Genomic DNA, 20,342 nt, shown 5'->3' with positions numbered 1-20,342 from the left:
GACGGCACGCCCGTGCGGCTCGGAATTGGCCAGAGCCCGCCTGACCACGTTGGGCTCTGATTGGTTAGGGTGGGGCTGTGGGCGGTGCTGCAGTGAGCCGCTGTCATGGCGGAGCTGAGCGAGGCGCTGCTCTCGGTGTTGCCGTCCATCCGGGTGCCTAAGGCCGGCGACCGGGTCCACAAGGACGAGTGCGCCTTTTCCTTTGACACGCCGGTAAGCGCGTCCCGCGGCCGGCCCGCCCGGCTGGGCGGGCTGCCCCCTGCTCCGGCCCGCTCCTACCCCACCCGCCCGTCGGGGTGCCGCCCGCGCGGGGCGTGATGGGACTTGTGGTTCCCCGGCGACCGGAGCGGCCCGCGGGCGGGCGGAGCGCGGGGCCCTCGGGGACTACAGCGCCCAGCGTGCCCCGCGCCGCGCCCCTCCCGGCCGCGGCGCGCTGGGGGCTGTAGTTCTGGGGCCGGAGCGGGCGTGGGCAGGTTGCTCGCCCCCTTCGGTGGCGGCCCGGCCCGGCCCGGCCCCGCGCGCCTGGAGAGCGGATGCCCCCTGACACACACACCCCGCTGCGGGGGCACGCCGGGACTTGTAGTCCTGCGGGGGGCCGGGGCACGCCCCGGGCCCGGCCCTTGGCGGCGGCGGGCGGGCCGGGGGTCCCGCCCTGCCCGCGTCTGAGATGCCCCTCCGGCCTCGCCGCGTGGCGTGGCCCGGCAGGCGGGGGTCGACTGGGTGCTGTGTCATTAAGATGGCAGTGGTCCCTTCTCCAGCCGTCTCCACCCCGCCGGCATCCCTGCTCCTCCCTCCCTACCCCCGCCTGGCCTAGGCGGACCTGGGGAGGCCCAGGCGGCGGGAGGGCGAGGTCCCCCCTTGGCCTCCTCCGCAGGTGCCCATCCGGGCTGCGCCTCAGCCCACCAGAAGAAGTGGGCTGCGGCTGGAAGATACGGGTCCTTCGAGGAAGCAGCACACGGCAGCCTGGCCCTCTTTCCCTCCCCGAGAGCCCCATAGCAGTGCCTGTCTATGCGCTCCCTGCTCTGACTCTGTCCCAGCTGCTTAATGTTGGGAAGCAGGCTGAGGGCTTCTTAGTGGTTTCCCTCTTTTCCAGCCTCTGTATTTGGGTCCCTTGCCTCTTTGATTTTAAAAGCGTATCTCTGCTGAATGAGTGTGGCATTTTCCAGGTGCTTGTGGGATGGGGAGGGCTCATTCTGTATCCGTTTCAGAGATACTCACAAGCTTTTGAATGCAGCGGTAAAAATAAACAGTGGTCTGTTAACCTTCCTCACACTGTTGTTTGGCAAAGTTCCCTATGGCACTGGGAATTACGCTTTCAGACAGGGTGCCACGATTTTGTTGGTAATGATTGTACTGTGCTCTGAATGTGTGAGCTGTGCATGCTAAGGGCCTTTTGTGAGATAAGCTTCTGAGGAAGGTCCTTTCCTGATTCAGTAGCATCCTGCCATAAATTAACAGGCAAATAGGTTCTCAAATACATCATCTTGACAGGAGTACCTGTTCTGGGACAGCCAGGCTGGGGCTTTCCATCTCATTTCCAACTAGCTACTAAGTGGCTGGTATGTAGGAATGAGCTGTAGCCATGATTTAATGAATAATGAGTAGTGTCCGTAGAGGTAAGTCTGTGCCTATCCTAGCAGTTGGAATGGCATTCTTTACCACCTTCCTTTGTTTTTTCTCTCTCCTTCCTTCCAGGAGTCAGATGGCGGCTTGTATATCTGCATGAACACGTTCCTGGGCTTTGGGAAGCAGTATGTGGAAAAGCACTATCAGAAAACAGGCCAGCGGGTCTATCTGCACCTCAAAAGAACACGTAAACTGGTAAAAAATAAAAATACGTACAATCAAACTTGTTCTGAAATTGAGAGCTGGGCTATGTCTCTGTATTCAATCAGATACAGAGTTTTCTCTCCTCAAATATAACTGATGTTTTTCTTGGTGAATTGAGGTACACCAGTTCTTCAGTTCTGCTTGTGTTGAATTGTTGTATGAATTGCCCACGCTATTTCTGCCTGGCTTCTTTCTGTTTTCAGAGTAGCTTAATTTCAGTCCTTAAGGCTTGCCACAGCTTGCCTGTCCCCCTAACTATTTCCCTATTTCTTCTCAACATGATAGAAGGAAGAAGACACCAACTCCAGTGCTGGGGACCCCCCAAGGAAGAAACCAACTCGCTTGGCTATTGGTAAGAAAGCACTTGTGTACCATATCGTCCCTGTTGTTTTGGACCAGTCCTCTGGAGCTGCCTGGCTTCATGGCATGTCTCTTTTGCCTTTCCTCTTCTGGGTTAGTATCCCCGATGGAATTCAAGCTTCACGTTTTCTAGTGTGTCTTAGGTGGGCAGTTACTGCAAAACAGTTGTTGAGGTGGTAGTTTTGTTCTGTGTTCAAAGTTGCATCCTGTTTTCTGTAGATAAATATGTTTTGCATCCTCTCTTAACTCTCTATGCCTGACTCAGCTTGGTGTGTGTATAACCAGTGTGAGGCTGTTGCTTTATATGGATGCATCCAGTGTGGGGCTGAAGTAAGTTTGATAAAATGTGTAGGTCTGAGAAGAGTAAGTTTGAAGTTTCTGGTAGAAAAACTATTTTTTAAACTTCTGAGAAATTGAACTGATGTTATTTATATAGATGGGGAAGAAATTACTGGTAAATTCTGTATTAACACTTTTGGCTCAATAGTTCTTTGAAATACAAGGCTGATACAGGAGGAAATACATGTGAACATTAAAATATTAAAAACAAGCCCTTCTTTGGAAGAACAGGGCTGGTGTTCCATTACTGTCTTGCACCGACTGCAATGGCTGTCATGGCAATCAGTGAAGATGCTGCTTATTTGGAGCAGTCTCGGCTAGTAATTTCTGAACCATTATGGAGATCCATAAAGCAGAGGAGAGGAACATTTTTTAGCAGTAACAGGTTCTTGGTTTTCTGGAAGCTGATGACTACAGAGAAATCCAGAACCTGGACCGTGCACATCTTGCTTTTTACTCACTTTTTCTCTGGCTGTGCCATTGTGTAGCAGACGCCCGGTGACTCCACTGCTGCCACAACACAAACACCAACATTAAGACTTTGAGCTGCTCCCTGTTTTTATGGTGAAGTGAATGGAGTCCCAAAGGTCACTTGTAGCAAAATTGAGACTAGAATCTACGTTTCTTCAGATAGCCAGTGCTTTTATGTATATGATTACGCTGCTTTTGGAGAGATGAGGCCCAGTCTGCATTATGACTTATTTCTGCATCCTCAATTCTACAAAAGTCTTGAGACAAGTGTTGTCACTTGTCTGTCACTGTCAGCAGATAGCTGCCTGGGATAACAGTTTGGTGGTATGAATGAAGCAGGAGAGAATAAAAGAAGGTATTAGCCCTGTGAGGCAGTGATCTTAAATCCAGGAGATATTTTTTTTCCTCTTTTTTAGCTAGTCTGTAGTGCTTTAGCTAATCCTGACATGGGAGATTTTTTAAAGTACTAGAAAGATTTAGGACCAAAATGTCATTGGCTGCAAAATGTAGCCCTTGATCTCTCTGTACCTCAGCTTCCCTCTCCATGGGGAAAAAAAATCTGTAGTGCTTGCCTCCCATGCCTGCACGTTGGTTGAACGACTTTTGCAGTTTGTGGTGCTTGGATACAACCATGGAGAAAGGAGGCAGTGTACCTCATGGCAAGCTGTTGGCTATATGTGGGGGAAAAAGGGCTAGGAGGCAGTCTGCTGGCTGAAGACCCTCTTCCTCATCTGGAGCCTCAGAAGGTTCACATAACCACCCAAGAGGACCTCACCAGTCTGTTTTAGTTTGTTTAGAGTTCAGGAACTGTGTGATACCCTCAGGGAGTGTGTATTGCTTTACTCTATGAAGTGGTGACAGGAGATCTCTCTGGGATGTGCTGAAGAGGCTCAGAAGAGGATTATCTGGGTATGTTGTCGCATGATACTGGTGACTGTTTTCAGGTATTTCTAAAATCACTCAGGCTTGCAGCATCTGCATTCATACATGGCAGTTTGTGCATAGTCTAAAAAATGTAGGTATTTGAGGGGAGAGTTGCAGGAGATATTGTGGGAACATTTTGTCAATGTTTTAACTAAATGCAGTAATGGTTATCAGAACTGTGTCACACACAGGATTCTTGAGGCTGAGGCATTAAACAGCAAAAACTCGTATTCCCTTCAGAGATTTGTTGCAGCAACAGATCTTCAGCGATCTATTGCAGTCACAGCATGCCATTTTTAAAGAAATAAAGGAAATTCAGTTAAAAAAAAACATAGGGGGTTAAGGCTGCTAGTAAGCAATGTGTCTTCTGCCTGTTTCCTTCTGGAATGTAAGGTATCAATGGTTGGAAAACATGAAGGGCCAAGGTTTTTTCCTGAGTACCTACATAAATCAGAAACTGTTCCCTCCACTGCAAATGTTACTTTTTGATGACCATCCATCATGACTCTTGACAACTGGCAAATAACTTATGTATGGAACTCCCATTTCTGTTGCAACCTCTGGAAAGTATGGCTAGGTGGGCATGAGAAACTACTAGCACTATACCTTTCCTAAGACTTTCTGTAATTCTGGATATTCTGGTTCCAGAGGAACTCCTGGTTCTCCTTGCTTAAGTTCAGGATTCTGAACTGTCCTTCCTGGAAGAGGCAAGAAGCAGAGCTAGGCTCCTTAAAGATGCTAGTAGACTAGACCTTTGAACAGGGTTACAATATGATCTCTTCATGCACATCTCCATTCATCATCTTGGATATACTGTGAAGGATGAACAGCAGAGCTTTATCATGGCTCTGTTCTGGCGACTGCCTCTCTAGAGTAGGTCTTTTTTCTAGTTGTATTCAGGATCTGGATATTCTTTCTAAGCATCTGTAGAAAGAGCTGGGAAAAGCAAACCTATTGTCGGTAGGCTTATATTTGCTCCTGTGAAGTCCACACCTCCAGCAGAAACTTTGGGATCCAGAAACAGAAGAAAGATTGTGGATCATTGATCTAGAGCTTTGCCTTAGTCATGGTGCCTTATTTCATGTAAGCTATGGGCAAAGAGGCCTCAGAAGCTATTTAGTTTCACCTGTTACTGCAATGTTTTTTCTTCCTGTAGGTGTAGAAGGTGGATTTGACATCACAGAGGAAAAGTTTGAATATGACGAAGATGTAAAAATAGTAATTTTCCCAGAGCATTTGGATATTCCTCGTGATGGGCTGGAGGGACTACCAGACATGGTCAGAGACAGGGTATGTTTGGGTGGAGGGCTGTGTTTTCTATTGGTAAGGAGGAAACACACCATAACAGAGAAGGAACCGCTGTGCTGTAAAAGGGATCCTGCAGAGCTGCTGTGAAGTCTAAGCTTGGAGTAAGCAGGGTTGTTCTACACTTATACAGTGCTTTATTTAATGGAGCCCTGGCTTGTGACTGAGGCTCCTGAATGCTGCCCTAGCACAACTGAGTTGCCGGTCTGAGCCTAAATGTGGAGCATTGTGGCGCTGGAAGCTTCTCTCCTTGTGCCCTTCATTTTTTTTTCCTGCTGTCCTAATTCCAGATTGCCAGTGCAGTCGAGGCCATCCTCACAGCAGATTCAGCCTCAAGGAAGCAGGAGGTGCAGGCTTGGGATGGGGAGGTTCGGCGTGTGTCCAAACACGCTTTTTCCCTGCACCAACTTCAGAATGATGTCCGCATCCCACCGTGGTGAGCATAGTACTGAAACTAGCTATGTCGCTCTGTATCCCAGACCCACCCCCATCACCTTCTTCTCTTGTTCTGGACTGCAGCAGCAGATGAGACTTCTTTTGTGAGTCTCTGAGTGTGCCTTGTAATAGTAAATTCAGGGGAAATGGTAAACTAAGGTATTTCAGGATGCTCAGTGTTCTAAAGTAAAAGAGGAATGAGATTGCTTATATTATGGTCAGTGGGTAGTAGTGGAGAGGGCTTGGGAGGTAGAACCCAAAAGTTTTCACCCTAATCTCTTTTTCTCTGTTCCTTGTCAATAGTGGCTGGAAGTGCAGCAAGTGTGACATGAGGGAGAACCTGTGGCTGAACATGACTGATGGAGCCATCCTCTGTGGTCGGCGCTATTTTGATGGCAGTGGTGGCAACAATCATGCGGTCGAGCATTATCGGGAAACTGGCTACCCACTGGCTGTGAAACTGGGAACAATTACTCCTGATGGGGCTGGTGAGAAGGGGGATCCTTTCAGGGTTATAGACACCAGGCACCCCTCAGGCTGACTGTGGTCTCTGACAAGGGAAGTCAGGGAGGATTTCCAGGAATTAGGCTGGTGTTGCCCATCTTATGACCTGGAACATTCAGTGTCATCCAGTCATGAACTTTCCCACTCTGACCTGCTTCTTGTGGCAGGCAAAGAACCAGCTGATAAAACCTGCCTCCTCCCCTTCCTTGTAATTTGAAGGGGTTTGGAAGTGTTATCCTGGTTGCCGTCTTATTTTCTGTGGTGGGATATTTATCAAAGAATTTTGTGTGCAAAGCCTGAGTAGAGAGTATATGGCACAGTAACCCACTTTCCTTACTCCAGGCATACATGTACCTCTGTACCTTGATCAGTGACAAAGTTGTTTGTCTTGTCACATGTTCTGGAGGAACCTCAATATTCTGTCTTGTCATGCTACTCTCCTGAGAAAGGAGAGAAACCCCAACTGCTCAGTTTGTTGAAACTCCCAGTTCTGAGCACTCTGTTCTCTTCATCCAGCAGTGAGTGTTAGATCACAGGCCATTATAAGTCTCTCCTTTTCCTCTGTGTTTCTGCATAGACGTCTACTCCTATGATGAGGATGACATGGTGTTGGATCCCAACCTGGCAGAACACCTTGCTCACTTTGGGATTGACATGCTCAAGATGCAGAAGGTGAGGGGGGGTAGTCCTTCATAGACCCGGAGGGGGAGAGAAGCAACTCTGAGGTGTCTTAGCTGGATCCCAGCTTTCTGTGGCGATGCAGAACCATTCCTGGTTAAGAAACCCTGTTTTTTGTCAGGCAGAGAGTTGTCTCATCTGCCTCTCTTCTTTCATGGCCTTTTTTGCCTTTCTTTCCTGTCCCTCAGATTTATTTCCTTGGGGTTCTATGTCAGTACTGTGGGCAGGGAGGTTCCCAGGCGCTGAGCTTTTTTCCCTAGATCCAGTGTTAGTGTGTGATTTCCATGCCCCTTTACAGGGGATGGTTCAGATTTCTCCCATGTTTCTTATAATTCCTCTTTCTGTCCCAGGTATTCAGATATTTGAAAAAAATTCTTGTATCTTTCTTGTATCTTCCTCCTCTTCTAATTTAATAAAACAGAATGGATTTGACTCTATGTTTCTCTACAGCATTGCACTTTTCACACCTGTGATGTTCCCTTGAGTCTTCTTTGAGGGTTTTTCCTGTTCTTTCCCTCCACAGACAGACAAGACAATGACAGAACTGGAAATAGACATGAACCAGCGCATTGGGGAGTGGGAGCTCATCCAGGAGTCTGGCGTACAGCTCAAGCCCCTCTATGGGCCTGGGTACACTGGTATCCGTAACCTGGGCAACAGTTGCTACCTCAATTCTGTGATGCAGGTGCTGTTCAGTATCCCAGACTTCCAGAGAAAGTAAGTGAGCTTAATCACTCCTTTCCATTAGCCTGGGATCAGTACAAAGGTCTCGTAGAGCTGGGAGCTTCTGTTACAGTAATCAGGCTCAGAACTGTGTCTTTACTAGATGAACCCATATGCCCCTTAGATTGCTCTGTTTTGCTTTGCAGGTATGTGGACAAGCTGGAGAAGATATTCCAAAGTGCACCTTCAGACCCCACGCAGGACTTCAGCACCCAAGTGTACGTAGAGTTTTGGTGAGAGAAGGAAGGCTGAGGCTGCCTGGGTGCGTCTCCTCTGTGCTGCTACAGTGTGCTTTGCTGCAGGTTTCTCCCTCAAGCCTCGCCTCTCTGTTTCCGTGTCCATCACCAGAGACACTGATTCTCAGTGATCAATAAGGATCTAAGCCGAGAAAGATCAGCTGAATGCTCTAGATGGAGAGGACAGAGTGCACCTCAGTGTTCATGAGAGGCTCTTAAATGTATTATGTGGGGAACGCAGTACCATCTGTTACCACTGGGGGGATTTCTGGTAGGCATATTCTGTCTGCGTAACAGCAAAAAGGTGCTTGCTCTCTGCAAGGGAGGGAGATGGCTAAGAGCAAAGAAGTACATAGATTTAGGCAACTTTATTCTCAGTGGATAATTTATATATGCTTAAAGAGGCTTCCTGCAAGAGGTATTGTGCGAGCAATAGCAGGAGAAGATACAGGAGAAGGAACACAAGATTTGGGAGGGTGTTGCATTTTAAATAGATGAATTCTGTGCTACATCTGCTCTAAAACAGCAAAGCAGTGTATGGAGGTTTGGGGTGAAGGAATGGAAGGTGGCATTTGTGGAAGGGAGTTCAGCGGTAAGGGAGGATTCTAAATTTGGACAGCCTAGGGTGAGGTGCTCATTAAGGAGGGAATTAAGTTGAGACAGCCAGAAATATTTTTGCCTGGGCAAAGAGGAATTGGTAGGGTTCAGTTCCAGACAAATGGCAACAGTGATGGGGAGGGACTGGAGTGAAGTGAAATAGTAGGAGAGTCTGAGCATAGGAGGAAATCGCTGAATGTTACTGTTCTCCCTTAAGTGCCTCATGCAGTCATTCTTGATCTTTCCCCTGGGAAAACATGATCAGTCTGCTCACAGCAATACTATTTCTGTCTCAGACAATTTCACTCTGCCCTCTTGTCTCCTGCACAGTCAATTAGATACACTGCTACTTTACCCATGTCAGGCTGGAGCTTAGTTTGTCTGTTATGCAGCTGCTGTATGGCTCAGCACCAGCTGCCCTTCTGTGGGAAAAAGGAAGCTGTTCATTTATGTTCTCCCCACTGTGCAAGAAATGGTTGAGACTGGTGCTCAGAAGTCCTAGTAACTTTCAAGTCAATGATGTCTCATGGGACCAGAGAGCAGACCAAGATAAGATGATCCTGGCTAGTGCAGAAGAGAAAGCTGACCTCTGTGAGACTGACAGTCCATGGCAGTGTTAAAGCTAGATGGGTTGGTGTGGCCTCTGGAGTATGTGGGATTGCAGAAATTTTTTGATGATAACAGTGACGACTTCATCATTCCAGAGCCAAACTGGGCCATGGACTGCTTTCTGGGGAGTATTCAAAGCCAGCTTCTGCAGATGGGGAACAGCAGCCCGATCAGAAGGTGAGACTTGGATACGGCATCCTCATGATGTGTATGTTGCATGAGGCATTGTGTGTGTTACACGGGGATGGAGAGAGAACCCTTTCTGAAGACATTGTTCCAGGGCCCTGTCACCTGAAGAAAAGCATGGCTAAGAATAGAGTGCTACATGCCAGGACACGTGTAGCAAATTATGACCATCTTCCTCTTCCACCTTGTTATTTGCAGGGTATGCAAAATGGCATTGCTCCACGCATGTTTAAGTCCCTCATTGGAAAGGGGCACCCAGAATTTTCCACTAACCGACAGCAGGACGCCCAGGAATTCTTTCTGCACTTCATCAACATGGTGGAGGTAGTGGTTGAGTCTATCTCTCAAATCATGGAAAAGCCCAGCTTTGTTTTCTCCCCACAGCAGGGGGTGAGGAGTGGAGGTGAGAAGCTGGCAATTGGAGCAGAGAGAGGGAGAGGACACAGGGAAATGGGCCAGCCAGCACCTGCGGGAGCAGAGAAGGAGAGATGCTTGGCCATGTTTTCAGGGCTGATTCCTTGGAGGAATCTCTTTTGGGAATGGCACAGCTGGAGATGTAAATTGTCTTCTTTAGAAGCAGGAATGGCATGGGTTCCTGGGGTACAGAAGTTGCCTCTAGTTTACTCTTTGCTGTCTTTTCCAGTGGACTGGGTACAGAAGTGAATACTCTTTAGCCATGTCCTGTGTGGAACTGCTGCTACTGCAGATATTTATTTCTGCTATTCTGACATTACATCTATCCTTCTAATCTCTCCTTCTTCAGAGGAACTGCCGCAGCTCGGAGAACCCTAATGAGGTCTTCCGTTTTCTGGTGGAGGAGAAGCTGAAGTGCCTGGCCACAGAAAAGGTGAAATATACCCAGCGTGTGGACTATATCATGCAGCTGCCCGTGCCCATGGATGCTGCACTCAACAAAGGTCAGTAATGTGCCAAGGCCAGAATAGTAGCAAACATTATGTTTGGATATTGTATTTTTATTACAGAACTCCTTAAATGAGAAAGGGACTTCCTCAAGGACTGGCTTTGCCTTTTCTGAAGCCAGATTGATCCTTCACCTCCTTTTGTGGGATTGGGCTGATTTCTTCAGAGGTGGTGTGACACGGTGATGTCCCTCTAGAACCTTTCCCTCTGGCACCACAATCTGGGCTGTGATTCAACAGCAAAACAGGACTGCAGTAGCAGTACAGTGCTCTGGAAGACATTGTCTACTTTGTGCTGTGTTCTTGATGGCGTGTATCTATAGGCTTATTCTGCCTCTGGGTGTAGCTTACACCAGTTGCTTTGTAGGTACCTAGAGGTGGTCCTTGACTCCTCTGCTTTATTCTCTAGATGAACTACTGGAATATGAGGAGAAGAAGCGGCAGGCAGAGGAGGAGAAGCAGCCACTGCCTGAGCTGGTGCGAGCCAAGGTGCCTTTCAGCTCCTGCCTAGAGGCCTATGGAGCTCCAGAGCAGGTGGATGATTTCTGGAGCACAGCCTTGCAGGCCAAGTCTGTGGCTCTCAAGTGAGTGTGTGTGAGTTAACAGCTAGCCTATGATGAACTGGCAATAGCTGCATCTTTGGGGACTTCTTTTAGTTGCTTGGGGAAGAAGTGTTACCAAAGCTTTGTCATTCTCCACACCCTGGGCCCATGGAACATTGAAGCAGAGGGGGAACCAGTCTGCCAGTGCTGAAGTGATTGCCCCCAAAGCATTACAGCGGGCAGAATAGCAGTGCTAGTGAAATTCTTCCCATCAGATTTCAGTCGCTGAGGGGCTATGAAAATACAGTGATATTCCAGAAAACTAGCAGCTTTTATTCTAAATTCAAAATTTAGCTTTAAAATCAGTACTGACAGTATGGCAACACTGGTCTTGCATGGTCTCTAAAATTTCTTTAATGGAAGATTTTAGCTATTAAAATTTGAGCAAAACACTGAGTGTAACAGATGCATGAGTTATTTTATAAGAATGTTAACTTAAATGCTAATAGCAAGGTTTAAAAAAGCTTTAAAAAGCTTTAAAAAAGCTTTAATTTATCTCAACTGCCTCCAGCACATGTGACAGTGCAAAGGGGTAGTGAGAAGATTACAAACTTAATCAGCTTCCTGCTGTGATGCCTCTGACTGTTCTTCTGCAATGAAAGAGTAGTCCTCAAAGAACTTGAAGTGTTTTTCTAACAAATATTCTGTTATTAAGGAATAGCTACTATAAACAAACAGTCTGTAACACGATCACATTGAAAAGTAACGTTTTGCTTTTAAGTAGAGAGCTGTGTTCAAACACTTTGTAATAATTAGCATTGAATATATACTGTTGCTTAAATTAATTTTACGGCATCTTACAATTATCCCCCAATAATAAGTATCTGTCTCTTTTATTACTGCTTCTCCCTTAACAAACATTCCCTTCTGTTTCATAGATTCCAGACACCCTCTCTCTCAAATTGTCTAACTAAATAATGTTCAATCAAATTCAGTTAGCTTAAAATTCACTGCTTCTGCTTTGTATCTGAAGAAGTGCTCTTGTGCTTGAAAGCTTGTCAGTTCCTGCAGCTGTATCTGTCGGTCTAATAAAAGATGTTATTTCCTCTACGTTCCTTAAGGGTTAGACTTTTAATTAAATACTAAAATCTGAGGAGGCTTGTAAAATACAGGATCAGAAGGTAAAGAACATGTACTATTTTTCCTCATCCCCCAAGATTTTGTAAATGTTGCATTCTGTCTCATCTTGACAGAGCATCCACTTTAGAAATGGTTCTGTGTTTGAGGAGCTTTAAGTTCAGCATAGGAGAGCTGCACAGATATGTGTATCTCCCTTTAGGACATGCCTCCACCCTACTCACTGAGTTCTTGAATCAACTAGGTGCCCTCAGTTGTTGCTGCCAAAGTATTTAGAAGTATTATTTATCTCTTTCAGAACAACACGGTTCGCCTCTTTCCCGGATTATCTGGTGATCCAGATCAAGAAATTCACTTTCGGTCTGGACTGGGTGCCCAAAAAGCTTGGTGAGAAGGATGAGAAGTACAGACCATATAGGTATTGGGAGTCATATATGGGTATTGTGGTCATTACTGCAAAGAGGAAAGTAACTACGCCAGAAGGAGCTGCAGACTGTAGCATATTGCATTCCCAGGGACTTAGCCTTCTAGATCTCCCAACCGAGTCCTTTGTTTCTGCCCCTATGGCAGAGGCTGAGCAAGACTGTATCTTGCAGATGTCTCCATTGAAATGCCAGAGGAGCTGGATATCTCTGCACTGCAGGGAACAGGGCTGCAAGATGGAGAAGAAGAAATGCCAGACATCGCACCCCCACTGGTGACACCAGACGAGCCCAAAGGTAGCCTGGGGTTCTATGGCAACGAGGACGACGACTCCTTCTGCTCCCCTCACTTCTCCTCTCCAACATGTTAGTGATTCTCCTCCTCTCTTCCTGATGCCTGACTTATTTCCTTGCTCTCCTTGTCTTGTCTCCCATGCTAGCGGTTTCCACCTGCTCAGACTTTCCCTGTCCCTCTGTCAGCAAATGCCGGCTGCCTCCCTTGCATGCCTGTTATGCAAGGGTGTTATACAGGGGAGTTTGTTGATTCCTGGTCTGTGAAAGATGGGGAGGTGGCATGTCTAGTGCATTTAGAGGGGGAAGAGCTGGGGTTTATACAAGATTTAACTGGTAGAGGTATTTTATTTTCACAAAACGCAGTGGGAGGTAGGGTTTGGAGGGTAGGGAAGAGCCAGTACTCCTGAGTTCATGAGTTGGATCCTTTTGTTCCCTGGGGGTGCCTGTGTGTGAGGCTGTGCTTCTGAAGAAGAAAGGTAGCAAAGGAGGAGATGAGCAGAGAGGCAGAACTTGAGTGAAATGAGGCCTGTGTGACACTGCACAGAACAGAGCAGGCAGGGCTGGGTGGGAGTGGGTGGCTCTAATCTCTGTCTTCCCACAGCACCCGTGTTGGATGAATCAGTGATTATCCAGCTAGTGGAGATGGGTTTTCCCATGGATGCCTGCCGCAAAGCCGTGTATTACACAGGGAACAGTGGGGTTGAGGCTGCCATGAACTGGGTCATGTCACATATGGATGATCCAGGTATAAGACCACATGGCCATGGTGAAGCTTATTGCATCTGGGCCATTGTACTTCCTGACCCACTACCACAGTGGAAAACTGAAGTAATTGGGACCTCAGACTATATCCCTTTTGGAGAGATCTAACTGCTCTGAGCTATATTCTGTTTTCTGCTGCAGACTTTGCTAACCCGTTAGTTCTCCCTGGATCCAGTGGACCAGGGTCAACTATTGCCTGCCCAGACCCTCCTTCAGAAGACAGTGTGGCCACCATTGTCTCCATGGGCTTCTCCCGGGACCAGGCTATGAAAGCACTTAGAGCCACGGTGAGAGGCATGGGTGATGTCAGAGTGAAAGGATATTCTCAGGAACAGGCATTCCCAAGTTCACAGTCTTTTCCCTTCCAGAACAACAGTCTGGAGCGTGCTGTGGATTGGATCTTTAGTCACATTGATGACCTTGATGCAGAAGCTGCTATGGATATCTCAGAGGGGCGCTCAGTAGCTGAATCCATCTCTGAATCTGTCCCTGTGGGTCCTAAAGTGCGCGATGGGCCTGGAAGTGAGTTACAAGCAGTAGGAATGTGGATTTTGGGCTGCAAACTCAACGTGGCTGTATTCTCCCTAATCCATGCAGTACCACAGGTTTTAGCAGCAGAAGCTGCCACAGAGCTGGTCTGGTTGTTGAGGTGGAAGTAGGGAGGAAAAGGAGAGGGATGGCAAAGCAGACCCTCTAGATGTCTAGACCCTTCAGGCTGGGGATTACCTGGAAGCCAGTAAGAGAGAGGCAGAGGAAGTGTCATCAAGTAAAAGATGGGAAGTGCTTCTTTTTCCCAGTCGTCCCAGAAGGCTTTTGTGTTCTTCAGGCTCCCTTTGAAAAGCCAGGTTCCAGTCTCTCTGCAGAATCAGTGCCAATACTGCTAGGCTGCTTGGTGTCATAGGGATGGAGAGTCTCTGCCGTTACCCACCCAGCACCCATGGGCCAAATAAACCATTGGAAGAGAGAAGGCTACATGGCAGTTACCATCTCCTGTTTCCCTGCACATTTGGCCTTCAGACCAATTCCTCAGTCATGCTTGACAGAGACCCACTTCTAAATTATTACCCAGCAGAGCTTCCTTCAGGGATCCTTTTCTAGAGAGGGCCTTGCACAGGGTGTTTCAGAGTAAGATGCCTTTCCTTCTCTGATCACTCCTCTCTTCCCTTCTCCTCTCAAGAATATCAGCTGTTTGCCTTCATCAGCCACATGGGCACTTCGACTATGTGTGGACACTACGTTTGTCACATCAAGAAAGATGGCAGGTAAGAGGGATTTTCACAGTGCAAGGGGACTCTGAGGTACAGCTTTAACTCAGTGTTCTCCCCTGTTTCTTCAGATGTCTTGTGGGGTTGGGGATGAGAGCAGGTGAGGGGAATCAAGTCGCGTCTTAGCCAAAGAATGGCATCCCTGAGCTCCCCTTCTGCCTGTTGCAGGTGGGTGATCTACAACGACCAGAAAGTCTGTGCTTCTGAGAAGCCCCCCAAGGACCTGGGCTACATCTACTTCTATCAGCGGATTCCCAGCTAGAACATACTCTGCTGTGTGTGGTGGGGGGAGAGCGGGCTGAAGGCGTGGGGGAAAGGGGTGGGGGCAGTGAGGATGAGAGCAGGGTCCTTCTCTCCCCTGCTCCTCTTTCCCCACTCGTCTCTTCATGGCCTCTCTATAGAGACACAGGGGGAGACAAGAGCTCCCTGACTAATAGAGTGGGGGCTGGAGCCCCCGTGGACATGAGTGAAGGGGGTGCAAGGGGGTGGGAATATCTGTTTCTATAGGAAATATCCTCACTGTCCCCACCCCTGTGTGACACACAGCCCTTAGTGCTTTGCTGCTTGGGGGGATGATGCCACCTCCTTGCTGTCGGGATGGGGAGGAGGGGGCTTGTGTGTGTGTGTGGCTTGTGTATGGGGGGTTCCTCCTGCCTGCCCTGCCGGGGAGGACGCAGGGTGGGCAGCAAGGTGGGCCACGAGCAGCGCCCCCCCTTGTGTGCCCTTTACATGCCAAAATACACGAGGGACAAAATAAAAATAGAAATACCCCTGTTTTCTGTCTGCCCTCTGCATTGCTAGGGGCCCTCCGGGAGCTAAAACACGAGTGGTCGTGGGGTGTCAGCACTGATGGTGCGGCAGGGGCCCCCTCTCCGCCGCGGGGCGGAGTGTGCTCGGAGCGCCGGGAGCCGGGGCCGGGCGTAGCCGAGACCCGCGGCGGAGGGGGCGGGGCCGGCGGAGGGGGCGGGGCCCTGGGCGCTGCCGGGCGATAAAAGCGGGCGCCGGGGGCCGCCTTTCGCTGTTGCTGACCTTCGCGCCTACTGCGGGACTGGTCCTTCCCCGCTGCCGCCATGGCGCCCAGGAAGTTCTTCGTGGGGGGCAACTGGAAGATGAACGGCGACAAGAAGAGCCTGGGCGAGCTCATCCACACGCTGAACGGTGCCAAGCTCTCTGCTGACACTGGTGAGGGCGCAGCGGCACGTAGCGCACGTCCCGCGCGGCGCCTCACGGCCCGGCGGGGCCGCGGCCCGGGCCCAGGCGGGGGAGCGGCAAATGTCGGAGGGCGGTGGAAGCCTAAATATAACCCGGCGGTGGGGCTAAATATACCCGCGAAACCGGATCCGGGGCCGCGGACCCGGCGGACACGTGCGGCTCCCTGAGGTTGCCTCCGGTTGCACCCCCGGGCGGCGGGGCCCCGGCCCCGGGGGGAGGCCTCCCCCGCTTCTGCCGGCAGGAGCGGGTGGCCCGGTGTCCCTACTGCCTAGACCTCCGGGCCCTGCGCCTCTCCCTCGGCCTTGCCCCTACCCCGCCCCATGGGCTCCTGGGCCGGGAGCGGGGGCTGCGGAGCTCCCTGTTTCAGCCGAGGTCACTCGGAGCTGCGCTGCCAGGGCAGGCTGCGAGACCGTGCCCCTGCCTCCCCTCCGTACCCGGTTACAACCCCAGGCGTAACCCGATGCTGTCCTCTCCCGCCGGTTCAGCCAGGCCTGGGCAGCAGGGCGGGATTCTCGGCTGGTGTCTCAGCATGGCCCTTTCCAAGGGACCCGTGTGAACCAGCCGAGGGGCCTGGCCTCCGGCCTGATATTGCCTGTCTGCCCACTGGAAAGGGCTTCCTCCCTGCTGTTGAGTCATCAGATAGCAAGGATATTCCTGCTGCAGAGGGTCCCCCAAATGTCAGTGAAGGTGGGCAGCCTGAGCCTTCCCAGGAGCAGGGGAGGGGAAAGAAGGATGACTTTTTGGGGCTGGGATTTGGGGTCGGTGGCTGGGTACAGTTTCTGCCCTTCGCCTGTCTCAAGGGTAACCACCTTCTTTGCCTTCCAGAGGTGGTTTGTGGAGCCCCCTCCATCTACCTTGACTTTGCCCGTCAGAAGCTTGATGCAAAGATTGGAGTTGCAGCACAAAACTGTTACAAGGTACCAAAGGGTGCTTTCACAGGAGAGATCAGGTGAGCCCACAGAGGAGAGTAAAGCCAGCTGCCTCTGGGATGTGAATTTCCTCCAGAGGTGTGAGTCACATTGTTTCTCCCCAGCCCAGCAATGATCAAAGATATTGGAGCCACATGGGTGATCCTGGGCCACTCTGAGCGAAGGCATGTTTTTGGAGAGTCTGATGAGGTGAGTGACCCTGGGATGGAGAGATGGTCCAGCTCAGATGTGCCTGCAAAGGCTGTGGAGGGGTGAGCAGTTAAAATATGACTACAGGAGCAGGTCTGACTATCGGTTACCTTGTTTCTTTTCCATTGCCAGTTGATTGGGCAGAAGGTGGCTCATGCTCTAGCTGAGGGCCTTGGAGTCATTGCCTGCATTGGAGAGAAGCTGGATGAGAGAGAAGCTGGCATAACAGAGAAGGTGGTTTTTGAACAGACCAAGGCCATTGCTGGTAAGGGCAGAAAATGGGTGCTTTTTTCTATTTTGGACATTTGGGAAATGGCCATTCTGGCCTTAACTGGAAGGCCATAATGGCCATCCTGGCTTTCCTTGTAAGGCTTGCAGATACGCTGCTGCAAATATGTTGCTGCATATGTTCACACACAGTAATGATCATGTTAATAAAAGGTCTGCATGTTCCAGAATGCTTTCTGGCTCTAGCCTTCCCAGGATGGGGTACTGTGCTTACTTAAATCTTCTCCCTCCTCCCCAGATAACGTGAAGGACTGGAGTAAAGTGGTTCTTGCTTATGAGCCAGTTTGGGCTATTGGAACTGGTAAAACCGCAACTCCCCAACAGGTACGAGCAGGGGAAAAGTGGCTGACTAAATGGCCAACTGACCCTTCCCACTCAAGAGATCTTCTTGAAGATTCTCTCCAAAGACTAAAGATTTAGAGGATCTCTAAAGATTCTCTTGGAGATTCTCCCTTCTCTTTGGAAGGGAATTGTATGCACACTGTGTATTGCTCAGTCTTCAGTGGGATTCTTTCTGTTCTGTTGCAGGCTCAGGAAGTTCATGAGAAGCTGAGGGGGTGGCTGAAAAGCCATGTGTCTGATGCTGTTGCTCAGTCAACTAGGATCATCTATGGAGGTAAATGAATCTGAAGCTACTTTCTGGTGCAGGAAGCACTTGGTTTCTCTGCCTGTTGCGGCAGCTGTGCACCATGCTCTGATGAGGAAACTCGAGGTTGTCAGAGCATGAAGAACCACCTACTAGCTTGTTTCAGTAAATGGGAGACAGTTTTACTGTCTGCAGAGTAAGACATGGCTAGTCTTACCTTTGTGCCCTGGCCCCATTTTCTAGAGCTGGCCACATCTGACCTTAAAATACTGCTCCCTCCTTAGGTTCGGTCACTGGCAGCAACTGTAAGGAGCTGGCCTCCCAGCATGATGTGGATGGCTTCCTTGTTGGTGGTGCTTCTCTCAAGCCAGAGTTTGTGGATATTATCAATGCCAAACACTGAAGCAGCCTGTGAGGAGCAGTCCCTTGTGGTTAAGAGCAAGAAACGTAAGAAAGAAGGGACCTTTCACTGCACGTGTCTCAGTACAGATGCCTCCTCTGAGGCTTTCCCCCTCCACAGTCATTGTTCTAGCTGTGCTGCTAACCCCCACCACCATGTTGGAGTCCTGTTAGTTGGAGCCTGGCTCGGCAGAGTCTTGACAGCCTCCTCTCTGAATTGGCTGAGTCCTTGGTTGCCTTTTGACCTGTAAGAGCCCACAGTCAACATGGCCAGTGCCTCCCCCTTTCTCTGCAGCATTGCAGGGAGGGAGGGCCGCTGGTGCTGGGGGAAGGAAAAAGGAACTACAGTCTTGCATCCTTCAGCTCCATTAGCAAGGAGCCTGTCAGCTTAGACCCTTGTGAGATGTCTTACCTCACCTGTGTCCTGTACTGAACAATAAATTAAAAGAAAAAGCAAAGTTGTGTCCTGGATCTTACTCGGAAGCAGCTGGGGACAACCAGTGCACAGAATTTACTACTTCTGGAGGTAGCTGGTTGCAGAGAGGGTAGTGTAGGTTTTGTGGGCTCTTCTTTGAGGGCCCACCATTGCCCCAGTAGGCATTGCACAGGTTCAACCTGCATCTTGCTATAACAGGTTTCACCTGCAGCATGCCCTGGGCATCTTGCTTCTGTCATGTTACAGCTCTTCTTTGGGCCCATGGTGACTTGCATGCACCTCTTCCATGTGTGTCTCCATTCCAGTAGCTGCTGGAGCACCTGGCTGTCCCACTAGTGAGCTGATCTTTCCAGGCAGGCTTGGTAATGCACTCATCCCTACTCTGTCAGTGAGGACTGATAATTGACTTTGCTGCTCATTAAATGTGGAGCAGAGCAGTTCCCTCTTTATGCAGGGAAGGTTTTTAGGCCATGTGCTGAGGCTGTGCTTGCTGCCTGCTTGCAGCTGTGTGCTGATGGGTGAGAAGGCAAGACTAGATTTTATTTCCCAGCTGCTGCACCAGCCAGGAGATACTAAGGGTAATGAAAAATGAAATGCCTCACAAGGAGGAGCTTAGCTGCGAGGCAGTATGTCCTTGGGAGGAGCCTACAGGCAGTGCTCTGGTATGGAGCAAACACACGAAGGGGCACTCAATCTGTTAATGCACGCCTGAGAGATCCTCTTCCATTTCATGTTTCTGGTCTGCAGTAGTTTTTGAAGCTGTGGCATGTTCCTCCCCTGGTACTCTGGCTGTCACTGTATTGCCCTGCCAGCATCACCTGAGGGATGGAAGGCAGGAGGTGAGGGACCAAGATGGAGAAAATCTCGGGAAACACACTAACGCTGCTGGTCCTTCTACTCTGCTGAAGTGCTGCTGATGGCGTTCCTTCCCTCCCAGCTGGAAGGGACGGGGAGAGAAGAGCCCCCGGCCCTTCAGGGGGCATCTCCTTCCCGGCTGGGAGCAGAAGTCTGTTCCCCAGCCCCCGCCCTGCCCCTTCCACGGCAGGAGACTTTTGGGAGGGCCGGCGCTGGGCAGCTGCCGGTGCGGTGGGCGGTGCTGGCGCGCCCCCGGGCGGCCGCGGAGCCCTCCGCCGCCAGAGCCTCGGGGTGGGTGGCGTGGGCCGGCAGCGCTGGGCCAGCCCGCGCTAAAATGGCGCTGAAACAGGCCGTGCGCAACGGTGGGGCAAAGTGCTGTTACGAAGCATAGGGTAGTGGGCCCCAGGCGTAGGAGCGTGACTGCTGGGAACCTCTCGTGATGGAAGCAAGCCCGTCAAACAGGGAAGGATGCGAGATGGCATGAGAAGGAAGACCCTGACTGCAGCACAGAGATGATAGCTACTGGCTCTCGGTGTGCGGAGAGGAGGATGTTTTAAAGGCAAAAAAAAAAATCCTGAAAACTCTGTGGTTTCAACAACCAGAGTAAGTGTTGCTGAGAGGCTTCTGGGGTGTGACCATAGTTTGGTGCCTCAGCGCACTGGGGTCAGCATGACCAGAGCAGTGGTGACTCAGTAAGGACACGGACCCTGCCTGAGGCTGCTGGGAGTGGGTAGCTAGGATCACTCACAGGGATCGGCCATGGGCTGCAGCTCCACTGTCAGTTCCTGCTCCTGCACAGCCTTGTCCACAGAGCTAGGCAAGAGCCCATCAGAGTGACCTACATAGGAAAAAAAACAGATGGGAGCTGAGCATTGATCTTGCTGCTTTGAGGAGAATACAGAGGCACGA

At 50.1% G+C, this 20,342-nt stretch overlaps 2 protein-coding genes across 3 annotated transcripts; both read left to right on the top strand.

The window, feature by feature from the left end:
- Positions 1-54: 54 nt before the first annotated feature.
- Positions 55-15,319, top strand: USP5 (ubiquitin specific peptidase 5). 2 transcript variants are annotated; one of them, XM_072879763.1, is made up of 20 exons: positions 55-213; positions 1,696-1,821; positions 2,116-2,182; positions 5,081-5,214; positions 5,520-5,665; positions 5,968-6,152; positions 6,746-6,840; positions 7,370-7,563; positions 7,716-7,787; positions 9,107-9,188; positions 9,396-9,521; positions 9,961-10,114; positions 10,527-10,701; positions 12,095-12,183; positions 12,393-12,584; positions 13,114-13,257; positions 13,416-13,561; positions 13,643-13,796; positions 14,452-14,536; positions 14,708-15,319. In XM_072879763.1, exons 1-20 carry the CDS (start codon positions 106-108, stop codon positions 14,799-14,801), a joined length of 2,568 nt encoding a protein of 855 aa, XP_072735864.1. In that variant the 5' UTR covers positions 55-105; the 3' UTR covers positions 14,802-15,319. The 2 variants fall into 2 exon arrangements, with proteins under 2 accessions (XP_072735864.1, XP_072735873.1); XM_072879772.1 differs by having other exon boundaries at positions 12,393-12,515; positions 14,708-15,318.
- Positions 15,320-15,542: 223 nt separating this feature from the next.
- On the top strand, positions 15,543-18,594 carry TPI1 (triosephosphate isomerase 1). The gene is made up of 7 exons (XM_072879857.1): positions 15,543-15,721; positions 16,577-16,700; positions 16,785-16,869; positions 17,002-17,134; positions 17,396-17,481; positions 17,686-17,773; positions 18,028-18,594. Exons 1-7 carry the CDS (start codon positions 15,610-15,612, stop codon positions 18,144-18,146), a joined length of 747 nt encoding a protein of 248 aa, XP_072735958.1. The 5' UTR covers positions 15,543-15,609; the 3' UTR covers positions 18,147-18,594.
- The last annotated feature ends 1,748 nt before the right edge of the window (positions 18,595-20,342 follow it).

The sequence above is a fragment of the Ciconia boyciana genome, chromosome 1 (assembly GCF_034638445.1).
Source record: "Ciconia boyciana chromosome 1, ASM3463844v1, whole genome shotgun sequence".
Classification (NCBI taxonomy): domain Eukaryota; kingdom Metazoa; phylum Chordata; class Aves; order Ciconiiformes; family Ciconiidae; genus Ciconia; species Ciconia boyciana.
This window is presented reverse-complemented; position numbering and strand designations above follow the sequence as displayed.

Bases quoted from the DNA above. Each gene is read 5' to 3' on its own strand.
- TPI1 (XM_072879857.1), top strand. From the start codon at position 15,610: ATGGCGCCCAGGAAGTTCTTCGTGGGGGGCAACTGGAAGATGAACGGC. The intron at 15,722-16,576 runs GTGAGGGCGCAG...TTTGCCTTCCAG, and splicing joins CAAGCTCTCTGCTGACACTG to AGGTGGTTTGTGGAGCCCCC. The intron at 17,482-17,685 runs GTACGAGCAGGG...GTTCTGTTGCAG, and splicing joins AAACCGCAACTCCCCAACAG to GCTCAGGAAGTTCATGAGAA.
- USP5 (XM_072879763.1), top strand. From the start codon at position 106: ATGGCGGAGCTGAGCGAGGCGCTGCTCTCGGTGTTGCCGTCCATCCGG. The intron at 6,841-7,369 runs GTGAGGGGGGGT...TTCCCTCCACAG, and splicing joins ACATGCTCAAGATGCAGAAG to ACAGACAAGACAATGACAGA. The intron at 14,537-14,707 runs GTAAGAGGGATT...TGCCTGTTGCAG, and splicing joins CACATCAAGAAAGATGGCAG to GTGGGTGATCTACAACGACC.